This window comes from Anser brachyrhynchus, assembly GCF_964034855.1.
Source record: "Anser brachyrhynchus genome assembly, chromosome: 1".
NCBI classification, from domain to species: domain Eukaryota; kingdom Metazoa; phylum Chordata; class Aves; order Anseriformes; family Anatidae; genus Anser; species Anser brachyrhynchus.
Window position 1 is genome coordinate 145,358,678 of NC_137694.1, and position 12,815 is coordinate 145,371,492.

General features: G+C 43.2%; 1 protein-coding gene across 1 annotated transcript in view; it reads left to right on the forward strand.

Annotated features, from left to right (window-relative positions):
• The first annotated feature begins 11,135 nt into the window (after positions 1 to 11,135).
• MRPS9 (mitochondrial ribosomal protein S9) overlaps positions 11,136 to 12,815 on the forward strand; it is a 30,517-nt gene continuing 28,837 nt past the window's right edge. Inside the window, exon 1 of the mRNA XM_080602315.1 lies at positions 11,136 to 11,318. Within this exon, the coding sequence (XP_080458441.1) occupies positions 11,232 to 11,318 (87 nt within the window). The 5' untranslated portion in view covers positions 11,136 to 11,231. The remainder of the gene's footprint in view (positions 11,319 to 12,815) is intronic.

Sequence of the window (12,815 nt, forward strand, 5' to 3'; positions counted from 1 at the left end):
TGTTCAGATGTCTAGAGTAGGGTTCAAAGGGTCTTCAAAAAGCATGTACATATCTTTGAAGTGTAAATAAGTTAATGTCCATCACACACAAAGGTAGCTAGGATTTAACATCTAAGCATTACTGTGCTTGACACACTGACAAGGCATCTGAAGACTCTTTGCAGGCCAGGCAGGCATCAGTCATGGGTGGAATCTCCAGGGCTCCTGGGAACGGTCCCTCAGCAGAGCTGCTATCATCTACCACCCAGTCAACGTCTCTGGCCTGAAAAAAATGTAATGAATTGGTCCTGGAAATGCTTAGGACCCGGTTTTGGGGGTCTATGTCATTTAATACTGTGCCATTGACGGTAAAAGCTTTGTTCACCAGGTGAGGAGGTCTTTAAATAAACATGGAGCAGAATCTTGCCCTTGGTTCAGTTCTAAAAAGAATTTCAAGACAGCAGAATCCCCTCATTTTTGCCATATATTCAGCCAATTATTCTCTGCCTTCCTTGTTGGTATCTGTTTTTCCCAGAGGAGAAAACTGTTCTTCAGCTTCTGTTCACAATTCAGATTCTTCAGATGCAAAAAATGCCCTTCTATTTATGTTTAATTTTGCTATAATCCTTGACTGTACATTTCCATTATTTTGCTTTCTTGACTGTAAACCTAACTTCTGAAGGTTTCTAAATTTTACATGTTTCTTAATACCATATTCACTGCCAGTAACTGCAATGTAATTACTCAGTGATAGTCACAAGCTGTTCTAAACAGTGCAACAGCTAAAACACATACATTGCCATTATCTAGAGCTAATACTTGAACAGGTAGTTCTACAGATGATTGCAAAGAAGGTTGGAGAATCAGTGAGGGTCTTCTAATGGGTGAGCAGAAGACTCACTCAGATATGTCGATCCATTTTGCCAGATCTGTTCTACTCCTGGAACAGAGGAGCCAAATATTTCACATCTGATTTACACTGTGAACATGAGATGAAAATTTGCTTTCTCTTAAGAATTTCAAACAATTCCAATTTTGTGCATCAAATGATTATATTAATCTGACAAAAAATCTGAAGACAAATGCATGTTTGTAAACATTCCCTAAATAATTAGAGGGTGCTTGACTATCATATGCTGGCAGAATGTAAAAACCCATTTCAACAAACCCACATAAACAGTTAAAAATAACAATGAAACTACATATCATTTGCAGAAAATTCAAACAAAGAGAAAGAAAACAAATTTTGTTTTCCCAGGCCTGGTCCTCCTTTGTAAGGCCAACTGCTTGCAGGCTACCAAAAGGTGTTCAAAAAGTGACCAGGGTATAGAAATAGTATCCTGAGTGTAGAAATAGTTTACCAAATAATTCACCATGTCATTTCATGCTTTCCGTTGTATGGCCCATTGGATGAAATGGCATTGTGACAAAGCACCTCACCAGAGAGTTTTCTTATTTCTAAGTATAGTACACATCTGTATTTCTTAAAACACTCCATCAGCTTGAGCAAGAGATATCATTATCAGGTAAAGACGAAGAAATAGCCTTGATGAGATAGGAAGGAAAATGTTCATATCAAGACAAGAATAGCCCTATCAAAAAAAGTGGTGAGAAAAGGATAGGTACAGACATGTAAGGAACATTTCTGCCTGCTGTGTCTCTCAGCCCTCTATCCAGATATCAAGAGAAAGTACTACTAATATAGAAGAAATAGCCAAATGCTTAACCATGAAAGAACTGTAAATACTATTCACAGGAGTAAAGTTACTCATTTGCTTGAGCATTTTCAGAATCAGACAGTTTATGACAAAGGCATCAAAAGGCCTTTGCCAGCGCAAATCAGCACCTTGGCATGGAGTACATAAATAATGCTGTAATGGTTTGAGGAGGACGGAAGAAAGGTGGATCTTTGTTTGTTTGTTTGTAGGTAATTTTGTTTTTTTTTTTTTTTCTTTTCATTTTTGTGCTTCAGTCACTTACTGCATTTGATTAATGTAATCACAGAAGATAAAGGATACATCCTACTTCAGACTATTCTCCTTGAGCTCTCTCCTAAGTGGCATCTGCACGGAGCCACAAAACTGCCTGAGGTCTGCTAGTGCAGTGATTTCTTGGAATCAGCATTACATCTGGGACAGAAAGCCTCTCAGGCTCCTTCTTCAGCTCACCCTTTTCCACTTATGGAAATGTTTTTTTATAGCAAGTGTTAGAATTTTCCTGCGAAGAGTGACAACACTACTAGTTTGTCAGGAAAGCACTTGTAAAATCAAAAGTAACCTTTCTTATCATTCTATTGTTTAGTCGTTAACACAAGTGGTGAATTTGCCTCTGGTGAAACTGAAGTCCTGCTCTTAATGGCTTCTGGTCCCAGGACTGCTGAACACTCCAGGGAAAGTAGTCATTGTTAGTTCTCCTGTTGTAGCAGAATATAAATCTTAGGAAAATGAACGTATAAAAGCCATTTAGACAGGATCTGATCAGTGTCATAACTGCCATGGACTGAGGCAAATCAGATTGATAAGGTCAAGCCAGTCTGTGGGCAGGATCAGTAAGTTATGGAGCTGTCCCTGAAGTATGTGCAAGGGTGAAATGCCAAATGATGTGATCTTTTGTGATCAAGTTAGGCTTGCCTTCAAGTTCTGATTCAGTGCTAGATTTATAGGAATGTAGAGGAATGTGTGTGCTGATAGCAGAGTCCCACAGAAATAGAAAACAAAAGCAAAGAAAAATGTCTATCCCATTGATCCCAGAAAGGAGTTTCACATAGTTGACTTCCCTTCCCTTTTATTTTCAGTGCTTAAAATTATTATTATTATTATTTTTAATTTTGAATAGCATCATATTTTTCTTGAAAACTCCACTCTAGATTTTTTTCTGAAGATTCCTTGCATAAGAAGCTTATATTTCTTTACACATTTGCTCAGAACCTGTAGACCCCCAACAGAAACTCTTGATGAAACTCCTGCTCGATTTTGTTATTTTTAGTCTAATCAGAAGAGTGGAAAACCAGCGATCATAGCCCGCTTAGTAAGGGACAGTGGAGTCCTCTCCCAGGAGATATTTAACAAGCATTTTCATGTTGCTTTGCTTTTATTTAAGTAAACTGAAATGGTTTAATGTGATTTGTTTTAACCATATTTTATACCTAAGTACAGTTTGACCTTTGCATGTAGCTTTATAAATGACTGGGAAGACTTGGCCAAAGAGACAAAATGTCTGGCATCCTTTCGAATAAGCCAGAGCCTACTTACCTCTGCAAGGTTCAGGATAATTTGCTGCCAGCCAACCATGTTCAGCTGGGTTGTGACAGCACGTTATAAATGACACAAGACTTGTGCCATCAACATGCAAGTAGATTGGTCGGTCTGTGACTATGCTCACAGAAGTTGCAGAATCCTTTCTCTTTTCCCCGAAACCCTGAAAACTTTCTCTCCCCTGTTTTGCCTCCTCTTTTGAAAGAGAGCTACCATAATCCGAGAAGTACAGTTGCTTGCTGCAGATGTTCAGATTTAGGCTGACGTACAGTATTGGCTTCTCACATGTGAGGTGGTGATGATTCAGGCAGTTTCTACTGATACTTATAATGATCTCAGTTATGAGTGTTATTTCATGAGTTAGCTCCAGACTGCATCATTTGCCCTCTTAAGCTGAAGGTGCCGAGCAACTTTAGTTAAAGAGGGCAGAGTAAGAGATGTCAAAACAGAGTCTGCCCTTCCACCTGCGAGTGACTTCCACCTCTGTGCCTGCACCCTGCATGAATTTCACCTCCAAAGTGACCAACAGAAGATTATTGTGGACTAAGCTCTTCTTGTGTTGCAGAAATAAATACGGGAAGCATCTTTTCCAGGTGTCCTTCTGGCTGGCTCCTCAGGTGCTGGCACCCACAGCGTAGACTGCAGGTAGTGCCTCATTGGTGTAAGAACAGAGAAGCTAGAAAGAGCCAGCAGTTCTTTTACCAGAACATCTGGGGAGACATCTGTATTATATTAGATACTTGCTTTTGCTGGACACTCTATAGCATTCATATTCTAAAATAAAGTACCTAAAACATTATAGCAGGTATAAAAACATTATTTATTATCACATTTAGTTATTTTATCATGAAAGAAAGCAAATGATCCCAAAGTTTTTAAATAGCTTCAATACAGTCACATGAATTGATATTTTCTGGAAAGAGATCTGCAGCAGGAAACTGGCCAGATTATTTTCATTATTATTTGAATATAGCAGTCAGAAAGTAATATCAGTACTTGGTGCTTTTTTTCTTCTTCCCTAATCCAGATTCAATTTGTCATTCTCCTTTCTTGTTATCTCTGTGAAAGATGTTTCATATGTATTTCTTTAGACTTTCAGTGGAAGCCCTGATGACTCAGAAGCTTCTGCTGCTGCTGCTGTTTTAAAACCTGAAATCTTTAAGTGATACTTTCTTGGGCTTCATTACTTCACAGATTTGTCCAAAGCTTGTTAAAATACTTGTAAAGCTTCATTTTCAGCTCTGACTTGGCCAGTACTTTGGTCATCATTCTCATTTTGAGAAGAAGAAGAGATTTAATTCTCCCTGAATAACCACTTTAGCCTCTTTTGAGCATCTCCAAGAAGCATGGAAAATGTTACATGCTGTATTTGCCAGTTCCCAAGAGCCAAAAATACTCCAAAGATAAAGAATGTACAGCTTTCTTTTCTGATACTCACTGAAAAGGTGAGGCTTATGCTTTCTTCTTCTGGAGGAACCCAGGGAAGACCAATACAACACCCATCTTCTGCACAATTTCAGGTGACACCATTTCCTTCTGTAAAAGATAAAGGACTTCTGGAAAAGGCACCTTCTGGAAAAGCAACAACCATGACCCCTTGTTCTAAAGCCTGGTTCTACTGGAAGCTCCTGGCAGAGTGCATGAATACATCAGAAGAGCAGATTTTCCCTGCCTTGTCATGTGCAGGTGGCATCTTCTCCCTCCAACCTTGAGCTGCTGAAGGTGGCCCAGAGAACACTCGTGTTGTTTTGTGACTTCTCAGTTCCTGTTCAGCTTTCAGCAGGTGAATGCAGTCTCCTGCCAGATTAGTTTGTGGACAAGGTGACCATGTCCTCAACAACCCGACCTCCTCCACGGGAGTAACTTGGTGCCTAGGGCTACAGCGCTCCATGGGGTAGATAGCACTTGGGCATCAACTGTCTGCTGCTCCGTGCCTGCACCCTGCATGGATTTCAATCCATCAGGAAAGATGTGAGACCACAGTAAGGAGAATCCCAGCCTTAAAACCAAGACGGAGCTTGCAGCCTGGCAAAGATATATATATATATATGGAGTTCCCAACCTCGAATAGCATCCCTAAACTGCACACAGACAAATTCCTCGCATCATCCCAGGAGGGCATAATTTAAGAGGTATTTTCTGGTTATCTTGTGAGGTAGGCAGGACTTAACAGTGTCTGCCCCCTATCTGTAAGTGAATCTTGGGAAGCATATACAATTTGAGAAATCACTGCTTTCTTCCATTTATTCTGAATATATGTACGTCTCCAGTACTTAGAAAAATCAATAATGGAAAGTTTATAAATCTGAGAAGGTTCAGTAATGGGAAGAGCAATAAATTTCCTTCTGTGTGATGAAGAGATAAAATTACAACTGCTCTGTATATGGGCGAGGGAGATTATTTGTATTTCTGGTTCCATTTGGGGCTGTTCCAGCCAGCATCACTGCTCAGGGAAGGAGGCTCTAAAATCAGCACCGATGTGACTCAATCAAGGTCACTTGGTCGCTGGGCCAGTGCTAAGCCCTCCTTTATTTAGCTGTACAGATGCAGCTTATGGATCTAATGTCAGCTCTGACTCCGAGCTGCTTCTAGGATCAGTAGTGACATTAGTCTAATTATACAGGGATAAAAAGTCTGATGCAAAACCAAGTCGAAAGCATAGCTCTGAGTGATTCTATTATTGAAATACTGAATCAGCAATAGCAACAGTGATAAACATATGGAGGCAAAGCGTATGGTAGACAAATGACAAAGACACGTTACATAGTCTAAAAGCACTTGCCAACTAAAAATAGGCCCAGACACTGCATTTGGATCTCTTTGGGCTGACTCTGGCATCCATTTGGAATAAAACTGTCTTCAGATGCCTCCAAATTACATCCATACAAGTTCTCTTTCCTTCTGAGAACTGTTTGTAAATTCAATGGGGGTTACTCGAGCACATAAATTATGGTAGAGCTGGAACATAACGCTACGGGAAAGAACACTCCCCAGAAAGCTTTGCAGTGCTCAAAGATACACATCAGCTGTGTGTGTCTGTGTGTGGTGTGTGGAGGGAAAATAAAAAGGACACCAGCACTCGTACTGTGAAGATGAAACAGATGTGGGGCTGTGATCCAAAGTGCACTGAAGTCAGAGGGATTTGGGTACCACCTTCCTCCAGGAAGAAGGAAAGCTGTCTGAAGGAGAAACCAGAGGGCACTGCTTCACAAGCACAGATCTCTGGTGGTGTCACCTCTCCTGTTTTCGTGCTCACTCCAAACCCCTCTCACAACAACATGAAATATGATCCATCTGTACTCAGTGTTTTCACGTAAATTTGTTTTATTTTTATATTCAATAAATACCGTTGGAATAATGATTCTTGAAGCCTCTCTCACAACAGACTTGATTGACAGCCCCCTAAGTGCTGTGCCTTTTATAGCATAACATAATTGACAACCCTTAGGTAGCTAGCATATGCAGTCTACAAAATGGAGTGTGCTCAGTCCACGTTTGGAGAAATCTAGGTACAATGAAATAGCTGTTCTTATTATTCATTTTTTAAAAGTAAAATTAATGTGTTTGCATTTAAGAAAGCATGACTTCTGGATATATCAGCCTCAAGCCTTTCAATAGTGATGAAAAAAAATCAATGCAAAACAATTTCAATGTCAAAAAGCACACACATGCCATAAAATATTGAGAAATTACTTAACTGGAACAGAGTTAAAATACCGCTGAATTATTTGCATTTTTAACGTGCTTTTTTTTTTTTTTTTTTTTTTTCAAACACATACCAATCAGCTTCAGAAATACGAAGTTTTTTGTCAAGCCACCCTTCTCCAGTGCTTTCCCTAGCCAAAACCTCAAGCTGTTGTTGAATTCCAGTTGACTGGACTTGGGTTTTCCTGAACTTCTCTGGCTCTAAAGAGAAATCAGAAGCTGCCCCTGGCTAAGATCTGAGGAATACTCTCGGCACGTGGATGCTCTGTCTCTGCCACCCAACTGCTTGGTCCCTGGACGAGCACTGGTGTTTGGTGCCCATTCTGGTACAGGTGTCCCAGAACTTCAGCCAAAATACTCACAGACTAATGAAGAAAAGCACAGGTGAAAGAGAAGAGGAAATAGTTTCTAAGAAAAACTTTGGTTCAGAAATTAAGAGCAAATCTACTCTTTTATTTCTGTATAGCAGAAGTGAAAACACTAAAAAATTCAGACATCTCTTCAGAAGTGGATTTAGACTGTACTATCCTGAGAAGTCTTAATTCGCCTACAACAATTTCTTTGGTCTTCTGATTCATCGAGTCCCACTGTCTCTGCTGCACATTAGCTCTTTCCATTGTGTGACAGCAGATCCTGCTACGTCCTCCATGAATGCCTGCCCTCTTCTCCTGCATACGTTTCTTGTGTGTCTAAGCCTAAGACTCTGCCTTTGGCTCCTTGCAGGTCTGGAGACTGTATCAGGGAAGTATCCCAGTATATTTTCCTCGTCTTTCTACTCTTCCATCTACCATTGACCACTGCTAGAGTGAAGCTCAATGACCTTAGGTCTGACCCAGTACTGCCATCCTTGCTACCTTCTGTCTGCATCTGTGGGGCAGGGAGATGAAACTTAGTATGCTTTTTTACCCTGATTTTTACCATGTATGTCACTATCACATGGATACCCGTTCCTCCAGCAGGTAGTATTCACATTATCCATGCCGGTAACCTGTACGTAGGCTAGCTTCAAACCCCATCTCTGATTACAAAAGGACACCCCAAATCTTACTGCAAGACTGTCTGAATGTGGGCTGGTAATGTAAGCAATCAGCAAATTTGGACTGAAGCACAGCCTCAGGTCTGCACTGCAGAATTTGCATACACTACAGATGTGCCCCTCAGGCTGTCCCCTGACCCACGTACATGCTACGCTCAGCCTGGTTTCCTTATTTTGTATTCAGTGACTTTTCGTTTCAGAAATCTCAAGCCTTGCACAGAAATGCCAGTTTTCTGAGTCTCAGGCTGTCCCTGAAAGACAGACTCCAAAGCTCCTGTTATCCCCAATTATATCCTAACCCTCATTATCTAGTCTCAAAACAAAAGCAGGTAATGCGCTGCACACAGCAGTTCCCAGTTGTGTGATCGTGTAGAGCACAATTAACAAGTTTATGCCAGTATATGGGTAATAAGGGTCACATTTGAACAAGTTCCCAGAGTCAAGCATTGCCCAGCTGGGCTCAAAAGGACATTCCTGCCACACATAAGACTGAAGATCTACAAGGGCTTAGCAAAGCATCAGGACAGTTTGCACGGATTGGGTATAGCATATACAATCTGCCAACTAAATACAGAGATAGAAAAAGAAGCCCTTTGGAATTAGTCTTGGGTAAGTAGATTAAACATGGTTTTCTTGCATTTTTCCTAAAGTCTGTCTTAATAAACTTTTGACAGAGGGATGGGGATGCAGGAGCCGAGCATGCAAATAACTTCCACTGATTTTTATCTTAATTTGGCTTGTGCTAAAACATGATTTTGGGCTGGTAAATGCAGACTCGTGTCATCTGAGCAGAAGCGGGAACCCTTCCAGCAGAAGGAATCCCGCTGGAATATGTGAACCGTGCCCACCACAAGAGCCCATTTCCTTCAAAGCATCCCAAGAAATAACTACGCTCCCTTGCATTTAGGTATATGATCAGTCTAGAAACTGGTGATAACCCAGGCATCTCTGGAGAAATGTCTTCCAGGGACAAGCAAGCCCTTGGCAGTAGCAGGATGGTTGGAAAAATACCTGAATCAAGGGGTTTCAAAACAAATTGTGAAAAAAAAAATCTTCTATCTTGAGGGGTTAGCAATTAATTTATAAGAACTGACCACTTGGAAAATCCATGAGAGACAAAACATGGTCCTTGTCATTAAATATTGGACTCCACATATACCAAGTACTTCATTTATGTAATGAACTGTTCTTCATTTGTGAAAACGATTTTACAACCTCAGACTAAAACCATGGATGGTATACAGACTCCCGTATCCTTGAAAACATGCTCTGGACTGCAGTAACATTTGGCTTTATTTCACAGCGGGCACAGGAGTAAATAGGCTTAAGGAGTGGAGGGAGTTGGATTGACATCAACCAGCTTCCGAGTGCAAGCAGCCAATATTGCATAGGCAGCCCTACTCCTCGGATTTAATTAACAATTAATTGTATGTGGAGAATGAAAGCAGCTCACTCCAGCGGCACTTTGCTTCTAGACAGCTGGCAGTGGTGAGAGGTGACACTTGTTTGGCACGGTGAGGACTGAGGAACTCCTCCATGCTGAGCAAAGCCAAGCAAGGGGGCAATAGGTGGCGGATGAGACTTGCTGTTGACCTCCAAGAGGCTGCAGCACCTTTGGCTTTCTCTACCCTTCAGCTCTGCTGGCTCCTCCAGGAGCACGAGTAGGACCGTGACCCTAACCTGACCCACTTTTATTCTCTTTTGGAGAACCAGCTGCTAAACAGGCACAATCCCTACACACCATGTGCATGAAAGCCGGATGCTGTTTGTTCTCAGGGCTTGGTCAGGTGTGTGCGAAACAGAGACGTTTCACCACTTCCCTACAGTGCAGGATTCATTGCAGTCACTTACACGTATCCGTGTCGATAAAAACACTGATGGTTTCATTTTCACTGTTGGTAACCTTCGGAATAAATACCTATCCAGCCAGCTTCTCCTTGACCTCCCTGCATGGGTGATTGCCCTTGCCCATTGCCAGTTTTCTTACACCCCCTTTTAAATCCCAGGAAGGAAATCATACTTACAATTGAACGGGAGGAAGCAAAGGCCACCAGTGAAAAGGTGAAAAGAAAAACAAACCTGGAAAAGCTGAGATTTCCTTCCATTGTCCTCTCATATAACAAGTGCTTTTAAAGAGAAGGCCCCCAAAAGTCTAGAGTATATATATATATATTTTTTTTTTGAATTAAAAAAATAATTATTTTCCACTTTTCCTGTGGCACAAAACACTACTGACAAAATCCAATCACCTCTAGGGGTATTTCCACATAATATTTTCATTATTTCCACAAGTTTTATACCATAAAACTTGTGGAAATAATGAACACCCTCTCAAACCCTCAAGGTTCAGCATCCAGATTAACGCCACCTTGGAAGGTGACAGTATCCATCCCAAACCCCCACTCAGCAAGACCACTGTGATACCTCTAAAAAAGGGCATTTTTTACTTAAACAAAAACTCAAGGTGAGGGTGAAATAACACATTTTTTAACGGCTCCCAAGAGCAGTGGGGTCGCACCAGACTCACTGCAGCTTCCAGGTGAAACAGGTCTGGAGGCATAAAACTAGAAAACAAATGAACAAAAAACACTTAATGATTTTTACTTGAAGAGCAGAGGTTGATTGTTACATCTGTTTCAATGATGTCTGTCGTAGTTGTACCATGTATCAGGTTTCGTTTGTTAATCACCAAATCATAGCATATTTTGAGTTGGAAGGGACCCCCAAGGACCATCAAGTCCAACTCCTGGCTCCACACAGGACCACCCAAAAACCAGACCCTGTGTCTGAGAGCGGTGTCCAAAGGCTCCTTGAACTCCATCAGGCTCAGTGCCATGACCACTGCCCTGGGCAGCCTGTCCCAGTGCCCGACCACCCTCAGTGTTCAGAACCTTTCCCTAACCCCCAGCCTGACCCTCCCCTGTCCCAGCTCCGTGCCGTTCCCTCGGGCCCTGTCGCTGTCCCCAGAGAGCAGAGCTCAGCGCCTGCCCCTCCGCTCCCCTCGTGAGGGAGCTGCAGGCCGCCATGAGGCCTCCCCTCAGCCTGCTCTGCTCTGGGCTGCGCACACCCAGGGCCCTCAGCCGCCCCCCTGACACCTCCACGTCCCTCCCGCTCTGCCCTTGCCCAGCGCAGGGCAGCGCCATCACTGCCCGCCCTCATCGCGGCGCACCGCGCAGGCGCGGCTCCGGCCCTGCCCGCCAATCGGGGGCGCCGGGGCCTTCCTCGGGCCGTGCGGTGCCGAGCCGGGAGCCGCGGTGATGGCGGCGGCCATGAGGCGCCTGCTGCGGGCGGGCGGCCGGCGGGGCGCCGCGCTGGTGGTGGCGGCGGGCGGGGCGCGCTCGCAGGTGAGAGCCGGGCCGGGCCCTTCCCGGGGGTGTGCGGGGATTGCCCGTGTGATTTGAGAGGTGCTGGTGTTCAGTAGGTTGCCGCGTAATTAAAAAGCTCGGCTGCTGTGCGTGCAGGGGCGCTGGGCACACGCGCGTCATTAAGCAGAGGGCGCAAGGGGCGGGCTGGTAGCGGTCAGGTCACGGCACAGCGCGGCGTGGGGAGGGCTGGGGGTCTGCCCGGTGGCTGAACAGACAGAAGTAAAGGGAGGGTAGTGCTGGGGGGGGGCAGTTTGAGCGTTTGTGTTGTCTGTTTGTAGATAGGCTTTGTGTATTAGGGATGGAGAGCAGTCAGAAATGCACGAAGTGAAGTTGCCCGAGGAAGGAGGAAAAAGCTGGAAATGTTCAAGCACTTGATCGTAGTTCTCTGCTGGAAGAGTTTGGGCGGCTTTGGTTAGCCTATGTCAAAGGTATAATTGACAGGGACATAGCTTTCCTGAGCAGGCACCTGCTTGAGTTTGAACCAAAAACTCTGTATCATAAATGAGAAAATGACCTCAAAAGAGAGGCAACTTATAGGGTAGGGCTGCTTGGGGCCTCCAGAGATCGCCGGTCTGCTCTCTGGCCCAAAGATGGGATCAGTACCGGAGCCCGGAGCTGTAAACAAACCATCCCATCCGTAAATGTCAGAACTAAAGGGTGTGAAAGGAACTAAGGGGAGGCATGGCCCAGGAAACTTGAGAGGCTCTTCTTCTCATCCAGTGTCGCTAGCCCGCAGAACAGTCTGATGAGGGTGTTGTGAGCGCTGAACATTTGTGCGAGTACAAAAAGCAGCTTACAAAGCTCAGAAGAAAGTTCCACTGAGGACTGTCAAAACCAAGATATCAACACGTCTGTGAACTGCTGATTGTTAGAAATGTCCTGGAAAAAGTATTACTCTTTTCTGTCTTACCCTTGTGGCTCAGCTACTGGCTGCTGCTGAGAACAGAAAACTGATACACCCTTCTTCTGACCTGCTAGAGCCATTTCTTATGTTAAACGCTTGTCTGTCTTTTCCATTAGGGAGCTGCTTTATGGTGTCTCTCTTAAAAATTCCTTGCTGTAATGTATTCATTAAACTGTTTCCCCAACTATGATAGACAAAAGTATTTGTGGTTCTGTTTTTTTTTTTTAATTTTCAAGCTTGTCATGTTAAGAGTGGAAATGACAAGGGCACTGTAATTCCATTTCCCTTAGCTTTTACTGAACAATAGGTTTAGTCTATCCTTCTAATAAGCAAAACATGGATACTTAGTACAATTTATAAAGAAAAAGTGATCTAGCTTTGTTATTGTCTTTTGCTTCTGTTGTGATTGTATAGCTCTCTTCTCAGCAAAAATGTTTGGGGTACCCTATATGCTATTTGCATTTGATTGGGACCAGTACTGTATGTGAACCACTGTATATGTATCAATGTCAGGAAGATGATACCACTTTTCTCTGCTGCCAGAGAACGCAAAACCGAAACAAGTGACCTCC